This window comes from Buteo buteo, chromosome 16 (genome assembly GCF_964188355.1).
Source record: "Buteo buteo chromosome 16, bButBut1.hap1.1, whole genome shotgun sequence".
NCBI lineage: Eukaryota > Metazoa > Chordata > Aves > Accipitriformes > Accipitridae > Buteo > Buteo buteo.
The window spans coordinates 674,901-692,969 of record NC_134186.1 but is presented as its reverse complement, the minus strand read 5'-3'; the positions used below and the strand labels follow the sequence as shown (position 1 = coordinate 692,969).

The window sequence follows — 18,069 nt, the reverse complement described above, 5'->3', positions numbered from 1 at the left end:
CTCTTGGTTCTGCTGAGTTAGAGCATGGTCCCTTCCACAGAGCCATGCTGTCTAAAAGAAACAGCTTTCTGAAACACCACATCCGAGTCGCTCACCAAAGTCAGAAAAGTAATTAAACACTGAATTTCTTTGGGGAATACCTAGAGAGACTCAGACAAAGAAATTACACCTTCAATTCTGATTGTGCTAGACAATGTAGTATGGGAGCCTAATTCAGTGGGGGAAACACTAAAGGAATGATTGAAAGATGGTCTCATTTTCACTTGGAGTACTCTAGCACAGAGCGAGCATCACACGATTACACAAGTAAATGGCGCAGAAGGCTGCGGGGCTGCCAGCCCCCTGCGGAGCTCAGCTGCTGTGGGAGGGCAGGGACCCCCACACAGCTTCCCAAGGGACCCACGGCTCCCAACAAGCCACCGGTCACTGCAGCCCAGAGAAACTACCATGACTCTAGATAAGCTGTGCTGAGGTTTATCTCTCTCCAGCTAGCGCAGAGCCAGCCCCTCCTCACATCTGTAACTTTGGAGACAGGGTCTGTTCTGGGTGTTCAAGAGGAACGTGTTGCTGCCTGCTGACGGCCAGGTCTGTTTCCCGGACTCCGAAGCACTCTGTCACCTCATCACCAAGCCCTGGATTTCCCCAGATCTCCTTGAAAGCAGCTGCACCAGCCTGGAGCCAGCCCCTCCAGCAGTGACACCCCAGCGCAGCTCCCTGCATCCCGATGCAGAGGCTGCTGGAAATCCCGGTGGACAGGACAAGAGCAGGGAGACGGGGGAGAGGATCAGGAATCAAGTTGGTTCAACTCCCTGCCTGAAGAACTATAATATACTTTCTCTATAGATAAAATGTAAACATAAAGAGCATACAAATTGCACTTGATCCTTGGGATCTGGCATTTCTACCCAATGAAGGTTTCTGTTCACCATTATTACTCTTCTTGGCGTGAAACAGCAGGATTGTGAGTGACCAACCAGACCGGACAAGGGCCAAACTTAAAGACAAATTATTTGCGTTAGAAAACTAATGAAGTGATATTGGGGAATGTTGTTTAAACTGCAGAGGTGGCAGGAATGAGAGAGCTTGTTTACCCCGGAGAGCAGCAAACTCCCCGGAGCGCGCCCAGCACTCGCCCACCGCCAGGCACGCTGCCGGGACAGCTCCGGGTGCCGCAGGGCCAGCGTTCCTGCCTCGAGCTCTGCGCACGCGTGTCTGTGCTGACGCGCGCTCCCATTAGTGTTTGCTACCGGCAGCTCAAACCCTGCGTAGGGGAAGGTGCCCTTCTCTCCGCCAGCCTGCACCGCCGGGGCTGCGGGACCAGGGAGCCGCTGGGAGTGCGCGGTGCTCACCACGGCATTGCCTGGGAACACCGGCACGAGGCAGAAAATGGATAAACCAACATTAGCTGGCACCTTCTTGAGACCACTGGTTGGTGAAGTTCAGGCAGAGAGTTCTGATCTCTGATGCAATCAAGCTAAAATATGTGAAAAAAGTGAAATCTTGTCAGTCTTGAGCACTCCTGGACCCAGCCTGGCCACACACCTGAGCCAGAAGAGCCCAAGGGCCGGTGAAAAGGAAACCACCGTGAACGAGGCTTTACTAAGCAGAAACTGGATCCCTACGGTAACGCGCTCTGCGAAGGCCAGCGCGCCCAGGACAGCCACCAGCGCCTATGGTCACGCCGCTCTGCTTGACCACGCCACCGGGAGAGAAGGAAGACGCCCGGGCAGGGCAGGTGCCATGCCGGCCCCCCGAGAGGCTGCCTTAGGGCCCTTCGCTCAATCGTCATTTAGATCCTCACCCTCTCAGAGCAGGCGAATAGGAGGATCTGACTCAAACAGATTTCCAGCCGCCCTGTGAACATCTCCCACAGCATTCGTTCCCTTTGTAAATCTTTGCCTTTTATCATTAATAATTCACTTGCAATACTTACAGATGATAATAAAAGGCCTACAAAACTCTGTACAAGGCTGCAAAGACCCATTTAATTAACTAACTTCAAGGAAACTTGTATTATTAAGCAGATGCTATTTATGTCTTCCATCAGGGATCAGGCCTGCATCAGTGGGAACTGCCAGCGTGCAAGGCAGGCAGTACCGCGCTACCGTCTGCAAGAAAATAAAGTGCTGATGTGCCCTGGTTTGCCCAGATTGCACAGCAGGATTTCAGAGATCCCACGGATGTAATGGTCAGTTCTGCCCAAGGCCCAAGGTCCGGCTAGGGTGTGCGGTCCCTTCGGCACAGCCCGTGCAGCCACCTCAAACGCCCAGACCCGGGGTGCACCCACTGCAGAGGCTGTGGGTGCTGTGGGGCACGCTGGCACTGCAGCCCTCTGGCATGGACCTCCGCACAGCCATCAACCTGCGGTGGAAAACTGACGCCCTGGCACAGCAGAGCGGGACACTCCAGGCAGACTGCTGCCCTTCCCTTCCCTGCTCCAGACCAGGCAGGGGGCAGCCGGAGGAGGAGGGGAAGAGCACTGACCACAGCTGAGGTGGTCCTTCCATCCAGTGGCCAGGGGCACACTGCCAGAGCGGACACGGGAAGCATCCCCTGAAAGCACAGCCATGCCCGCTGTCTCTCTGATCCCAAACCAATTCCCAGGTTTCCATCCCATTTCTGGCTGAACTGGGAGGTTCCTTTCTGCCGCTGTGGGTTGAATTAGTGCTGTTCATAAAACCTTTTCCCTTGCAAAAGCTTCCAGACCTCGAGAGGGAAGAGCACTCGTCCATCTACTGCTGTGAGGCAGAGCGGACACCTCTGAGCAGGATGCTCCAGCTCAGCTGACAGCGGGGAGTCCCCAGGCTCTGGCCTCAGCCCACCGCTGTGGGCACGCAGCGACGCTCTGCCTGCTTTGCTCCGCAGCCTAGGGACAGCAGCCAGAGCCCATCACAGCTGCCCACAAAGCCAAGATGCGGGATGCTCTGCCCACAAACCTGCAAGGCGGGAAGCAGGGAAGAGAGGCTGAAGTAGCAACAGATGCTTTAGCATCAGTCCTGCACCTGCAGCAGGTCTCTCTGCCTGTGGGCAGCAGTGTACTGCCTGCTGTTGTTCTAGTCTGTAAGTTCCCGCCCCACTGCTGGGCTGCAGCAGTAAAACGAGGGACCAGGACCTGCACAAAAGGCAGCAAAGGCCCAGAGCATCAGCAGGGCAGCCCAAGGACTCCACTGCTTGACCTATTGGCTACGGCTCCCTTCAAAGCTTTTCATTTCTTCCCCTGAAATTGTCTTGCCAAGAGAGCCTTAGAAACACTCAGCACCACTTGCTCTGCGCTTTAGTGGAGAATATTTGTTTTTGTTCACCAACTGTGCTGTCAAGACTCAGTGAAGTAACTCTTAGAGCAGAAGGGACATGGCTGGGAAACAGTTTCCTTCAACATAGCAGATGGGGAAAGTCACCTTCCAGAAGTTGGGCGCTGGGTGTATGCTGTGCTCTGGTCTCTAAAAATAAAAGCAATAAAAGCTCCTTGTGGGGTTGCTAGAACATGTCAGCTTGTATAAAAATACCCATGGATTTCACTAGTAGGATGCTAGATAGGAAAATGCTGTCAGCTCTGGATTAAGACAGTGCACAAACGTCCATCCACCCTGTTAACCTAATTACCATATGAAATGGCATCATTACAGTTTGACTCATCTTACAAAACAGTGCTAGGGAGAGCCACATCCACCTAGGCACACCGCATGTGTCCCAGGAATCCTTGGCTTCCCCGGCACAGGGGACAGGAAGCCCTGCTCTCTTGCCACATGGAATGACTTTGCTTGGCAGCAGCCCAGTGATTCCTACATCCCACCCGAAACCACGAGGTTTCAGAGATTTGGTCCGGTTCGGGGCCGGCTGGCTGTCTCCTCCCCGGGAGCGCCGGGTCAGTGCTCTGCACCTCTGCGGGGGACTGCTTCACACCTGCACGCCTCGGCCATGCATCTGTATCACCTGGGCCCGGAGAGTCTGGATCCCGCTCAGGATGGTCTTCTGGTGCTCCGCCAGTGTGATCCCCAGGCTGAGGACATCTCTGCAAAACGAGCCCCGCATCAGCCATGAAAAACAAGCCCTAACTGTAAAGTGCCCCGACACCAACTGCTCCAAGGCAAGGGCAGCACAGCTTTCAGACCTGCCGGAGTAAGAAATCCCCAACCTGTCATCCCAGCCAAAGCAATACGGACCCTGACTGGGAATCCAGGGGTAACACGAGCCTGCAGCACGCCAGGCGTGTGACGGCTCCTGACCCTGCCACCCTGTGCTGCCTGCGTAACAGGTTATCACTGAACTGCATTAGATTTGACTCTGCCTTCTGGAAGGGACAGGCAACACTACTCTTGTCGGAAACGAGAGGTTAAAGTCTCAAACTCCAGGTTTAAATCTCAGCTTCAAAATTCAGCAAACTGAGATGCACGACACACGCAGGCCAACCCATGCCAGCGAGCTCTTACAGACATGTTTTGGAATATCCGTCCTCTTGTCTAGTGACGCCTGACTGTAACTGCAAAGCAGAGCTCACTCACACTGCACCCAGCGACACGCGGTTATAGCCAGGAAACCAGTTCACTTACTGGGCTGTCATCCGGGCCACTGATTCCAGGTAGCAGTAGCCCGCAGCGGTGAAGTTGTCTTTGTACCTGCCCATTTCTATCGCTTCCAGCCACTCGCCTACGGAGCTGAAAGACGGGAAGGCTGAGAAGGTACGCTCAGTGAGCGGGATGGACGTGCTGTGGGACCTGCCAACAAAACAGGGCGGTGAGAAGGGAGCGGGGCACGGCACACCTGAGGTGGGAACCGGCAGGCAAAGCAGAACAGCAGGCAGCAAGGCAAGAGGGTGGTCACCTGGTGCACGTGGAGTTGGGGCACTTTGGGGGCTCCGGGCTCTGCACCAACTTGCTCAGGATGTTGTGGATGTGCGAGAATTTGGGTCTCTGGCTGCGGTCCTTCTGCCAGCAGTCGAGCATGAGCTGGTGGAGGGGTGGCTGGCAGTTCACCGGGGCGGGCAGGCGGAACCCGTCCTCCACAGCCTTCATCACCTGCAGTGGCAGGAGGGCAGAGGAGGTGAGGAGACGGGGTCAGGCGCTGCGATGCAGACCGCAGGCAAACCCCTGGGGCAAACCTCCCTCCTCGCACCCCGCCTGGGGAGCAGCAGCAGCTCCTCCAGCTCCGCCGTGCACCGCGGAGCCACTTGCACACCATTAGCAACGGCAACGTTGCCATCTACCGCGCGGCCGCCGGGGACTCACGTCCTGGTTGGACATGTCCCAGTAGGGTCTCTCGCCATAGGACATGACTTCCCACATGACGATGCCGAAGCTCCACACGTCGCTGGCCGGACTGAAGTGGTGATACTGGATGGCTTCGGGGGCTGACCACAGCACCAGGCTCTTCCCGCGCTGGACAGGCAGAAGGGGAGAAATTACGTGTTCGCACAGCGGGACGTAGCCGATGCACGCGATTCCCGGGTGGCCGTTCATCGTGCCCTGCCCGGCATCGCAGGGCAGACACTGAGCAAGCCTTCATGCCACATGCGGGTTTAGTATGAAGAGAAAACTTTTGCCTCAATTTGTTTTAAAATGGCCATGCAACTGTACGCTACATGGGAGTGTGAGTCTTGAAATATTCATGGGAGAGGAGAATGTCTCTGGGAAGAGCTGATGGCATTTTATACATTAATATTTAATGAAGACCGTTTCAGAGCTGCACAAACACACAGTCCTTTCACCCTGGCTTGCTCTCCTGTAATTAGCAATCCACACCTCGGCATCTGCAGGGCCCTCTGGATGCAGTAAGGGAAGCAGGTGACAGACACCACAGCTAATTGTAATTAACAGTGGGGAGACCTTGACCCCAAAGCCACAGCCCCGCTGCACCGCGGTGGGAGAAGCCAGGGCTCCTGCTGGGCCCTCCATCCCCCTCGCTCAGCGGGCTGCTCCATACCCAGCGGCATGCCAGCGCCAGGGCAATTCTGCTCGAGAGCTTTGCGGCACGACAGCCACGGCTGAGCTACAGCTCTGCAGGCAACGCTCACCGTGTCCGGGGAGGGGGAGTCACGCTTTGCCAGGGACTCTTCAGGACACTAGTGCTCTCCCTATGGAGCGCACTGAGCGTGCCTCCCTGCAGCTAGTGATAACGGCTGAAGAAGTTTTCCAAGACTCTTTCTGCCACCGGTCTGCTCAGAGTTGGCAAATGACTGCAGCTCCTGGCAGAGCACGGGCCAAACCCTGCAAACAGGCTCTTCCCCCTGGGACGCCCGTACCCTGCACTGGGACACAGGCACCGCGTCCCCGCAGGCAGCACACATCAGCTGCTGCCTCCTCGGCACTGCCCAATGCTCCCTGCAAACATTAAGTGCTCATTTGGTTGAGGAATCAAAGCTCTTTAAAATATTAATGCCCAGTTAATGTGACACACTAACAGCCCAGCTGATACCAGGCAGATGCAGGTACCAACAGACATACAACTTATTGCTCTGCAGTTAAAAATGCATTGAGGCACCCTCACGTGAAACGTGCCAAAGCAGCGTGTGAAAGAAGTGGGGAGAGAGAGCCGGCTCCGGCGAGGGGCTGTGGGGGTCTCGGGGGCCCACAGGGCGCCTGCCCAGCCCGGCGGGCAGGGACAGCCCCACGGCTCCGCGCCCAGGGCTGCCGGGCAGCTTCTCCAAGTGCATGCAGGCACTTGGGAGACACACTGGCTAGCAGAGCTGACGAGGCGTGAGTGTGAATCAAGCAGGACTTAAGTTCTTAATTGAAAACCATGAATTTCATGACAAGTGATAAAACAGACATAAGGAACCCCGAGGCTGCCAGGGCTGCCTCCAGCCACCCGCTGCCTCTCTGCCAGTTTGTGCAGATGCGTGCAGGGCTGCGGCCAGAGGAACGGTGCCGGACGGCTCCTGTGCAGTTCCCTGGCTAAACGCGTTTGCTAGCTGAGAAAGAAGCTGTTAAGATGCAGAGCCCACATTCATACATGAGGAAGGAAACAGGAGCCTAGGAAAAATAGTGGTTCTGGGGTAGAATCGCTGTATGTCTTATTAACTCCACCTGTGGAAGCTAGCTGGCTTTGGATTTGATCCTTATTCAGCATTCAGAGCAGGCTGCAAACCTCTCTACTGATGCCAGGCCCCAGTCCAAGCACTCCCAGCTATGGCTGTGCAATGCAGCCAGGGAGATCCACCTCTGCGGAGGTTTTGTAGCCGTTCTGTCAGCATTTTGCTTTCAGGGAATGTTGACAATAGAATTTGGAAATGCAGCTTACCGTGGTGGAGAAGATGGTCTCCATCTTATCTTCTTGTGGCCGTCTGAAACCAGTTATTTTGCAAGCCAGGCTGCTGTTCACAAGGACTTTGTGGGCAGCAAGGCTTTTATGTATGTAACCCATCTCTGCCAGGTACTTCATGCCAGAGGCAATCCCCTGCAACATGCAAACGAGCTGGGTGGCCGTGAACTGTCCCTCGTGCTTCTGTAAAAAAAGAGGCGGCAAAGCCAAAGGTGAGTAATGCCCAGTTCAAGGGGGCACCGCCAGCAGAGCCCAAGCGGGTGGCAGACCCCCACAGTTACCACCGGCTCCCACAGCACTTACCCTGAGAAAAGAGTCCAGCACACCATTCCCCATGTACTCCATCACTATCATCATGGTACTCCCTGCACGGACAGACAAGGAGCACTGCGTGAGTCCAGCCCATTGCTCAGGCAGTTCTAACACTGCAGGTGTTAGAAATCGGGGTGCTAACCTCCAGCATGGTCAGCCTGCACTGCCTGGCTATTAAGGGAGACAAGGACTTTATCTCAGACAGTTTGCAATGAGCAGTACGTCCGAGGCTTTCATGTCGTTCCCAGCTGGGATCACGCTGGATCCCAGTATCAGATGCTCCTTTTATCAGGACACTGAACCACATCACAAAGGAGGATGGCACTACCCAATGAACGCAAAAGCAACCAGCTCAGCCCAAGACTCAGGACAGAAATACTTCCTTACCTAATCAAAAGGCTAGTTAAAATCAGCACACATGCTCATGTTTCTTTGGATTACATGAATATCTATTTAACTACAGCATCTGCAGACTAGTTCAGCGCACACACTCCCACGAGAGCCGGGAGCAGTGTCATCTGTTTTACTGACAGAACCTCACTTCAATTTGCTTTTATTTAGAGTACACAGTTTTGCTGCTAAGCTACTACCTGGATTTATTCACCTAGCTGTAAGCATTTTATTAATCATCAGAATGCTAAAATAGCTAATACATGAGGAAATGCCTGATTTCCAGAGAGCAGCAGTACTGCACCTTCAGCACCAGGTCATCACTCCAAAGCAACAGCTTAAGCACATTGCCTGCACGGGAGCCCTCCTCCACTGCGTGTGCCTCAGGCTGCCCCCCCATGCCGTACGGCCTGGGACCCCCCTTACCTCTGGTGATGACCCCCTCCAGGCGGATCACATTGGAGTGATCAAACTGGCCCATGGTGCTTGCCTCCGCCAGGAAGGAGCGCTGCTGCTTCTCCGAGCACCCTGCCCGCAGGGTCTGGATCGCCACCGGCAGCTCTCGCTTGCTGGGCAGCTTCAGGCATCCCCGGCAGATTTCTCCAAACTCTCCTGCGTAGCAGAGAGACAAGTTAAACAGCATCCGCAGGATATCCCTCACAGCTTCCCTCTAGGGGACATTTTCTTTGCCTTGGGACCACAAAGTGCATTCCTGTAGCACAAGTGATGTGTCTCGCTGTGTAGACAAGCAAGATTTTCCCATCGTTAATCAGAGGATTTGCCAATCCATAAACTCAGAAACACACGGAGCCCTGCGTGGCTGCAAGTTTCCCCCGCAGAGTCTGTTTTACGATCTTCCCCCACCTTTGCTGCTGAACACACAACCCTTCACACAAGTTTAGCATCAGCATGTGACACTAAAAACGTGTGATAATGCAATGCAATTTCTTCTTCCTCTTCCTACATCTCTAAGCCATTCTCTCCATGCTCTGCTCAAGTGCACATTGCGCTTTTTCCCATGAAAAGAAAATTAACCCCCAGCCACCAAGTTCTTGCTCCCTGGGCCTGGCTTGTTCTGCTTCCCGGCTCGGCACATGCAGGATTTGCTTCTCCTGGAACAGAGCACGGCAGGGCCAGGAGGGTTTCTGCAGTCTTTGAGGCAGAGTATCCCACTCTGCACAGCCACATGCTTGACACAACAGGAGCTACCAAATTCATAACATAAAAGGCTAATATTGGCTTTACAGCAAAAAATGTGTAGCCATGAAAAGCTTTATTGATTTCAAAGCCAAGTACTTGTTAGGTCAGCAGTAAGACAACTGTACTCCCAAATTCCTTATATTTAAATGTGTTCCTGACCAATTTGCTTCTGAAAGGTATGTGGGATTAGTCTCAGCTGCTCCACTCAGCAGCTACAAAGATAACCTCCTCTTCTCCTCAGTGTCCTCTTCCCTTCAACACTGTCCTTTAAGCTGGTGGGCAAGCCCTCCCCTCTTCCCTTCCTCCACCTCTTCTTTTTCTGCAGCTGAATTTATCTTTAGGAAAAGAAACGACAAAGAATCATCGTGTTTCCCATGTTCTGGCACACATTAGCAATTAAGGCTCTAGGGCCCAGTGAGGGGATTTTAATTTGCTTTTAAGTTTTAGGCAGTGAAGTTGATGAAAATCAATAAATCATTAGGTTCACATATTTATAAATAGTTTTCATGCTGCTGTCAAACTGCCCAGATGCAGATAATCGCTGATGCTTTCTGGTCTGTGCCTCACTCAGTTGGCTGTACTTAGGGCCTCAGAAAAATAAACGGGAATGCAAAATCGAGCTCCTGAACAAAATACTCACCAGCCCCCCTCCCATCTCGCCACTGCAAGCAGGTACCCTCCCCAAGACAAGAGCAAAAGTCCACCCCGCTGATGGTGCCAGAGGATGAGGAGCTGCCCTGGGAGATGCCGGCAAGGTGGGCAGAGCCTGCGGGCAGCAGCGGGAGCGCCGGCACGCGCCCACGGCACTGCGGCTCGGGCAGGACCGCAGCAGCAACGTCACGGCGCTGCCGTGGCCCTGCATGTCGGGGCGAGAGGGGAGCGCTCCGGCTGGGCACACCGCAGCCCACGGCACAGCCGCCGGCACGAAGGGGCCAGCGAGGAGGAACTTGCCTGTCCCAATGATCCTCTCAATTTTAATACTAGCGTTATCCAGCTCTTTGGCAAAGAGGTGCACGGCCTGCATGGGGTCTTCACAAGTGTCAGGGTCGATGTACGTCCTCCTGGTTGGTATTTTAACTGCAGGAAGGGCAGAAAGAGCGCATGAGAAAGGCTTGGCAGAGCTCCCGCCCACCCATCCCAGGAAACACCCTCGCAGCTATCCATCTCCAGGTCTGCTGGCAGGTCTAACTTCCCACCTTTTTATAAGCAAAGCAAAAGATTTGGCTTTAAGGTTGCTAGATTTCTTGCGGGATTAAATGAACCTAATCGCTCTGCTCCACTGCCGCAACCCCTGGGTTAAAGGAGAGTAGCTCCTTCACTCTAGCGCAGCCTCCTCCTAGACTGAGCCTATCTGCCACCCGTGCTAATCCTCGAGTATCCAAATCATCTCTGTTCTCAAGACCTCTAGGAGCAGTAATTATAACAATGAACAACAGCCATGTTCCAGGTCCCCTCGACTAGCAGCATGGGCAGCAAAATACCTCCCGCAGGTGCCTACCATCTGCTGCATGGCGAGCGACCCTGCCCGGGAGCACGTCCAGGAGAACTGCACAGAACGAGGCTGACCCGCTTACAGGAGCCCTTACAAAGCTCCAGAGGAGAAACAGCCACCCGCTTGCTGGGGCTTCCTCAAAACCCTAATTCACGTTTCCTGAAAACAAACGGCCAAAACAACGGCCGAAGCACATCAGCTCCGCCGCTCACCAGGCCCCTGCTAGAGCACTGCCACGTCTCCTCCTCTCCCTGGGCAAGGCAAGGAGGACAACAGACGTTTTGCACAAGCCGCTTGGCCCGTCCAGGACCAGCACACAGGCAAACAGCCAGACCGCTCTGGGAAGAGGTCGCACCACACAAGGCTTCCCTTCCACTTTGGCTCCATTCGCCTCCCCAAGAACAGACGGCTGCTGCACTCCCCTTGCCCTGCATAAAAAACCTTCCAGCTCAGCAGCGTGAGGCCCTTCAAAGCCAGGTGAAATGGCCAAGCTGCATCCGAGAAGCATGCAGGCTCTGCTGCTTCTGAAATGCTTTGGGGAGCAGAAGAGCACGCGTGCGCTTCACGGGCATATGCCAGGAATCAAATAAACTCATCAATCCTGACATCTGAATTTCCTTTGACAACTGTTGTCTGTAAAATTATTGCTGCTCAATAATCAAGAGTAGCCCCAGAAAACAAAGCTGTATTCTCGTGTAGCCGTTTGTGAAAAGCTGATGGAATAATTCATACACCCCGTGGAAAGCTGAAAGCATCCCCACTGCCTTTGGCACGGCAGTGACCTGTGTGCAGGAAGGACGGACACTGACTTATGAAGCTGTCAAGCCCACAGTCCCCAGAGAGCCTCACTGTGCTGAGACCCTGCTCTGGGATAATGCAGGATGACAACACTTCAAAAGGAAGGACTCAGGGCCGCTTTGTCAGGAGCTGGGTTATTAATAGCAATAAATACAGGGATCCCCACAGGGTTGTACTGGCCACGGTGGCCAGGCTTCACTTACAATGGAAGTACAGCTCCTCATCCCCATCCTGGCTGGCTTTGCTGTACCCACACTGTCTGCAATGAGAGTGAAGATGCACACCGTTATCTGGGCAGCAGTCCCTCGCCAGGTGTAAAAGCCTCAAGTCGCAGCTCAGGAACAGAGTCCAGCCCCACGGCTCGTAGTTTAACCCAGCTCCCACGCTGAGAGCCAGCGCTGCCCCGTGCCTCCAAGAGCCCCTGCTGCGGGGGCTTCGCTTCGGTCCGCTCCTCCTCCCCTGCCCCAAACCTCCTCGGTCCATGCCCCGGCTCAGCTGCGGCTCCGCTCACCTCCTCCAGACCATCGTGCCAATCACCATGGACACCAGCACCGTCAGCCCTGCGATGGCCACCACCGCGATGATGAGGACGGGGTTCTGCTCGCTGGAGGCCACCGTCACTGTGGGAGGGAAGCAGAGCGGGTCGGCAACGTGCCCTGGGGCAGGTCCGAGGCATGGGGCAGCCCCGGCTGCTCCTCCCAGTGCTGACCTGTGTCCTCCAGCAAGGCTGTGGGCCAATTCACCTGCAGAGCCAGGCTACATTTCACCATCCTCACAGCAATTCACATTCTGGTTCAGTTTTAAAAGCTCGAGCTGGTGCAATCAGACCAACGTGCAGGGCAACACTGCAGGTGTGGACAGAGCAACCCCAGCGCTGCCACACCAGGCTCCTGGTTTTCTTAATCAGCGCTGAGGAAAGGTTTCTGTTTATCAGAGGGACATATTAAAATTTATGGCTTACAAATAGTTTTCCTTCATCACATTAATCCCTTCCTTCCTGCTTTTGCAAACAGGGGTATTAGAAAGCTAAATTCTATATAAAATTTTTATTGGCTTCAATTCATTCTGAAAATGTCTTCTGTGTGGCAAATGGATGCAATTTAAAGCCCTGTTAAACACAATCTGTGGGAGTCGTACTGAGCCAGCCATTTCAGGGCTTTCATTTCTAGCCAGGGTGGATTATTAAGCTGAAGCCCTACCATCTCTCCAAGCCCTCTTTTAGTCAGTGAAATAAGATGCTTCTGGACTATAGTTATGAATGGAAACTGAAAAGGAAAAGCCCCAGCAAATAACACTGGTGCTGGCTGACCTTATTCAGCCAAGCGGCTAACAAGCCAAGTGTCTCATGAGCCAGGTCGGCAGTGGGGGTAAGCAGTTATCTCCTATCTGGGGCACACATCCAAGGCCAGCCGGATCCAAGGCTGGCCTTGCCTCCTCTGCTGCAGACGGTGCAGCTGGCCACCCCGTCTCTGCAGCGCCCGCTGTGGGCTGCACAGCTTCGCAGACATGGGCAGGATCGTGCCCTCGGCGGTTACATCAGCAGGGAGTGATGCTCACTCCCTTCCAGCGCCTGTTTGGTGGCCCCACAAAAAGGACCTGCTGAGTCCTGTTCTGGCACCAACATCACACCAAGTCAAAACAACCCTCAGTCACTCTTGCTCTCCTAAGCACTTTCTTGGGCAATCTCAGTCGAAGAGCAGAGACTGTCGCCAGTCTCTACACCAGAGAGGAGCCAGAGACTGGCTGCCCTCACTGATGCTGCACTGAGAAGAGTGAGGACAGACACCTCCAGGACAGGCAGGCCAGCAGCAGCAGTTTTGTTAAAATCAAAGAGGAAAACGCAATTAAAAGCAAGTCCTGGGAAGTACCTGCTCTCAGACCCGGAGCAGCAGAACCAGAGGAACAGATGCTGCTCCACAAAACCAGGAGCATCTGGGGCAGGAGCAGCAGCATCCCCACGGCTCGGCTCAAAGAGCCTCCCGTCAGCAGGTGCGTGCGTAAGAGAAGACGAGCCTTGCCAACACTTACACTCTGCCAGCGTCTCCACTTCAATACTAGGGCTGTAGTTTCCATAGTCCGGCGAGGAAGATGTCCGGATTTGGAAAATATAGAGGGTGCCAGGCTTCAGGTTATTGACCGTCACGGCCGTTGACGTGGTTTTCACAGTTGAGTAGCTTTGATCTCTCTGATCCTGTGAAATAATGAAATACCAGAAATCTAGCTGGACTGACAGCTGCGCCACAGAGCAGGCGCTGCACAGCTGTATCTTTGCCTCGCCTCTGGGTCCCATCAGGACAGTCTATCTAAACATAAAGCCTTCAACAGAAAGAATACATTTACTAGATGTCTCATTAATAGAAATTGCATGGAAAGGTCACATGAAATAGCAGATGGAGCCAGGTGATGCGCTGTGAAGGCAGGCAGAGGATGGGGTGGTGGGGAGCAGCTGTGCCACCCTGCATGGCTCCTTTCCTCCTGCCTGCCCCCGCGCTGGGGCTCGGCTGCTGGCACCGTCCTGCCCCTTCCACAGCCGCCCGAGCCCTGGAGTAAATACACACGTTATTAGCACACACTGGGTAATCAAAGCTGGCAGGTGGGTCTGCCGACAGTCCTGGTCCCTGGGATTTTACGCACTTGCCCTGCAACCTACAGATCCTTCCGCTTTGACTAAGGGAGAGTGCGACGGGCAGCCCCCCTCCTGCAGCCGCTGATGGAGACCGGGAAGGCAGGGTGGGTTCTGCCCGGCTAGACGGCCAGCGGGACCGCTGGGCTACCTGCGCTGCTTTCACATGCCAGCGCCCAGAGCCCTGTGCCTCTGGTTCCTGTGGTTTGCAAACCAAAACAAGCCCCAGCATCCCCCTAGAGCTCCCGCAACGCTTCGTGTGCTACTGTGCAGCCACTATCGGAGATCGTTTTCTCAGCCATGTCAGGTACTTCTGAACAAACTTCCTGGCGAGAAGATGAGGCCGGTGTTGCCACAGTCCCAGACTGGCGTTATCCGAGGCCACTTTCCACAGCCTCAGCCTCTCTCAGATCCCATGCGCGCACGCTGCATCCTCATGACGCCGGAGACTGCCCCCACGAGCGTCCCAGCCCTGCGAGCTGGCACGGGCGCAGGCAGCAGCCGTTCACCGCACCGCTCCCAGGGCCAAGACGTCGCTGTGAAATGTATTTTCCATTTGATACGCTTTCCCCCTTGAATCTCCACAGTTAAAGTATGGCTTTAAAAGCAAAGATTAAGAACTAAGTTGATTTTTGTGTCAGCATCAAGAACCTCGTTTCAGTCAATAATTGCTAAACTATAGTTTGAATTCCCTACCCAAGCAGGATGTTTCCTCATTTTATATGCCCTGAATATCTTGTTGCTGCAGCCCATTTGCACAGGAATTACCGTCTCGGGCTTCAGCATTCACCCTCACCCACAGATTCCTCCTTTCAAATCTATCAGATACTGAAAATGACATTAATATGAATCAGCTTCAAGGTAGCTTGTTTCTAAATACAGAACACCAACATGTCACCTGCACAGTTTGCTTGATGTGTAATCAGTTTCATAAGGAGCCTGAGCACACGCAGATAAGGTAATTTGCGGAACTGTGTCATAAACTGCATTTATTTGATTTAGAGCATTGTCCCTGCTCTCTGCCCACCAGTATTTCTTCTAAAATTCTCAGCCCACCACACCTGTCAAATAACAGCTATTTTTAAAATTAAGAGACTGTCAGAAAAATGTTTGTTTGTGTCCCCTCCTGTGTGGAAGGCCACTCACAGCTTACCTAAATCACAGATTCAGCGGCCCTCAGTCCTAAACCAGTGAAGACCACAAGGCCCAACACTTCCCAGAGAGCAGGCTATGAATACAGGTGTTATCTCGTCAAAGATTTAGAAACCCAGTATGGTTTAGCAGTCCCTGTCTAGCTGGCTAATGGCAAGCACTCAAACCTCAGATTTTTAATGTCCTTGAAAAAAGCCAGCCAATGCATTAAAAAAAAAAAAAAAAAAAAAAAAAGAATGAAAATTATTAGCTTTACTGTTTCTCCCAGGGAGATGTCAACATTAGGACTGGATGAAATCTTGCTGCGCAGATGGGTAAAAAACCCACTAATCAACATAAACTCTACAAATAATCCAAATTTCCCAAAACTTGCATAAGCTGATTGCATAACACTGTTGGAGAAGAAAAGACCTTAATGGCTCCCATTTGAAGCACTCCTCTTACTTTCAGGTGCCAGTAAAATTTTCACGACAGCACCGTCCCCAGACATGCATTCCCTCCCCTTCCCACCGCTCAATCTTCATGCGGCGGGTGGTGGACTGCGACCAGCAGCACCGGCACACGCAGCACCCACCCCGGCACACGCAGCAGCCCGCGCTCCCGAGGGGCAGGTCTGGCTGGCGAGGGAAATGGCCAGGAATCGGCCGGGGAGGGCTGGGGCACGACCGAGAGCCAGAGCCAGTCCCCAGAGCCTACCTTCTCGTAGTACTTGACCTCATACTCGGTGCCGTTGGCGGTCGGGAAGCCCGGCTCCTGCCACGACAAGGAGACGCTCTTCTGCTCAACTTTATCCGTGCGGATGTCAGTGACAGGAGTCGGCGCTGAAAAATCAGAGGAAAGCAGCAGGTGACGGTGGTGCTGCCGGGGGCAGAGCATCCCCCCCGCTCCAGGAGCGTACTCTGCACCCTCCCTGCGGTCAGCAGCACCCAAATCCCCCCGCACCAGCCCAGCCCAGCCTGCCAGGTCTCGGGCAGAGCCCCGGGGACACAGCCTGTGACGCTGTGTGCCACCACACTTCGGTTACTTTGGTTCGGAACAGCCAAGTAAGTGCAACCAGCAGGTCACAGGTTCCAAGGAATTTTATCTCTATCCTCTTATTCATCTGGGCTGCGAGTCACACGTCAGCCTGAATGTGTTCAGTTGTGGTAACTTCATTTCTGCTTCTGCCTTGTGATGCCACAGTAAAAGCTTCAACAGTTTAAACAGCTGAAGAGTGTGCTGCTGCTGCTGCAGATACCAGTTCCCTCTCTCTGAATCAGGATTGAAACAGGGCAAACTCCAGGCTGGTAATCATCCAGTGGGAGAAGATGGTGGTAAAATACAATGGCTTTGTAATCTGTGGGCAGCTAGTAATGCTCTGACTGAAAACAAGCATAAAACCCTAACTGCACCGCGCTGCAGAGGGGTCTGAGCACCAGCTAATGTTCGGTACTCTGAACCTGCTGCTAAGGATTTCTGGGAAACACAAAATACAATCTGAGCAGGAGGGCTTGTAGGACATACCAAGGCTTCTCCAGCCGCCTCCAGCCACCCTGGCACAGGCTTTGCCCCACACCACCCCGGACAGCCGGGAAGATGGGAGAGCTGCCCGCCCTATCCACTGCCGAGCACACAGCCTGTGCCCCAGGAGCTGGCTGTTTATTTCTAGTTAGCACATGGTCCACGCTGAATCTTTCTCCCTGGCATGCGTGCTCCCGTTTAGTTCATCTCACTATGCAAGATGCACTTGCCAACTATTCCCATTTTAATCAGGTTTGGCTCCAGACGAGCTGACTTCTCCAGCACGCAGCAGGCAGCTCGCTGTCCCCAGTTATCCGCAGGCTCTCTGCCTGACACCTTTGCTGTTCACAGCAGCAGAGAAGGGTCTGCCCGCCTCACCCTGCTGTGCTCATCCCTGCTTTCCCAGGGCCTCCTCCTCCGACCACCTTCTCCTGCCTTCGAGCCGCTGACCTGCGCTCAGTGGCCGTACGGCTCCCGCAGCTGACAGGCAGCAGCAGTGTCTGCGCCGGGCTCCCGGCCCACAGGCAGCATCCCAGCAGCTCTTCCGAAATCCTCTTGCACCAGTGGAAAGCCAGCTGGACCCGTCGGACTGTCTGCAGCATCTCAGGAGCCAGCCAAGGACACGGCATCCCCTGACTGCCCAGAGCAAGGCAGCAGCGGCTCAGACGCGGTGATCTGCCCATGGCCAGGGCATTCAGCAACAAGAGGAGGGAGGAAGGGACTGCTTAGGTCACGCTAGGACATCAGTGTCTTTGCTGCAAAGGTACTAGTCAAGAGAGACACTAAATATTTTAGTAGGGAAAATAAACTTTGTACCTGGCGCCTTGATAAAAGCTTCTGTTGCAGCCCCTTGCTCTGCTTTGGATTGATTAGAGAGAAAATTAGGATTGATTAGAAAAACTGACCTCACCAGTGGCTGAACACGCCAAGTAAGGTCTTCACAGCTCTCCTGTGGGCAGAGCCACAAGCTGTCCTGGTCAGGAGGCAGAAAGTCTCCTCTCCAGCTGAGGAGAGAACAGGGAACAGCAGAAAAGCCTCCCATGACTGTGGCTTTGGGTGGCCCAGCCTGCCCTCAGCAGCCATCAGCCTGGCCGCGGCTGGAAGGCACAGTGCTGGCACAAGGAAGAGCGGTCCCTGGATCACCCCGGGAAGCACCACGGGCCAGAACACACCAAGGCGAAGGGGCTGCGGTACCAATTCACGCGTTTACACCAGCGGCCCTGCAGCAGGCACAGTGAAAGCTGCACGGGGAAATCGGCTGCTTCTACCTTGTCCCACTTCTCCATCAAATCAGGACATTTGCTGGACCCTGACTAACCCACAGAGACTCCTGTGGAGAGGAACA

General features: G+C 54.0%; 1 protein-coding gene across 5 annotated transcripts in view; it reads right to left on the bottom strand.

Annotated features, from left to right (window-relative positions):
* Positions 1–3,418: 3,418 nt before the first annotated feature.
* Positions 3,419–18,069, bottom strand: part of EPHA10 (EPH receptor A10) — a 41,601-nt gene continuing 26,950 nt past the window's right edge. The window contains exons 6-17 of one of the 5 annotated variants that reach the window (XM_075048690.1): positions 15,921–16,045; positions 13,478–13,640; positions 11,961–12,069; positions 11,653–11,708; positions 10,111–10,236; positions 8,386–8,571; positions 7,561–7,622; positions 7,237–7,440; positions 5,226–5,375; positions 4,831–5,015; positions 4,551–4,706; positions 3,419–4,012 (exon numbers count right to left, since the gene is read on the bottom strand). In XM_075048690.1, coding sequence (XP_074904791.1) covers positions 3,898–4,012; positions 4,551–4,706; positions 4,831–5,015; positions 5,226–5,375; positions 7,237–7,440; positions 7,561–7,622; positions 8,386–8,571; positions 10,111–10,236; positions 11,653–11,708; positions 11,961–12,069; positions 13,478–13,640; positions 15,921–16,045 — 1,637 coding nt within the window. In that variant the 3' untranslated portion in view covers positions 3,419–3,897. Of the gene's footprint in view, positions 4,013–4,550; positions 4,716–4,821; positions 5,016–5,225; positions 5,376–7,236; positions 7,441–7,560; positions 7,623–8,385; positions 8,572–10,110; positions 10,237–11,648; positions 11,709–11,960; positions 12,070–13,471; positions 13,641–15,920; positions 16,046–18,069 lie in introns of all 5 variants that reach the window. The other 4 variants (XM_075048691.1, XM_075048694.1, XM_075048693.1 and 1 more) reach the window with 4 other exon arrangements.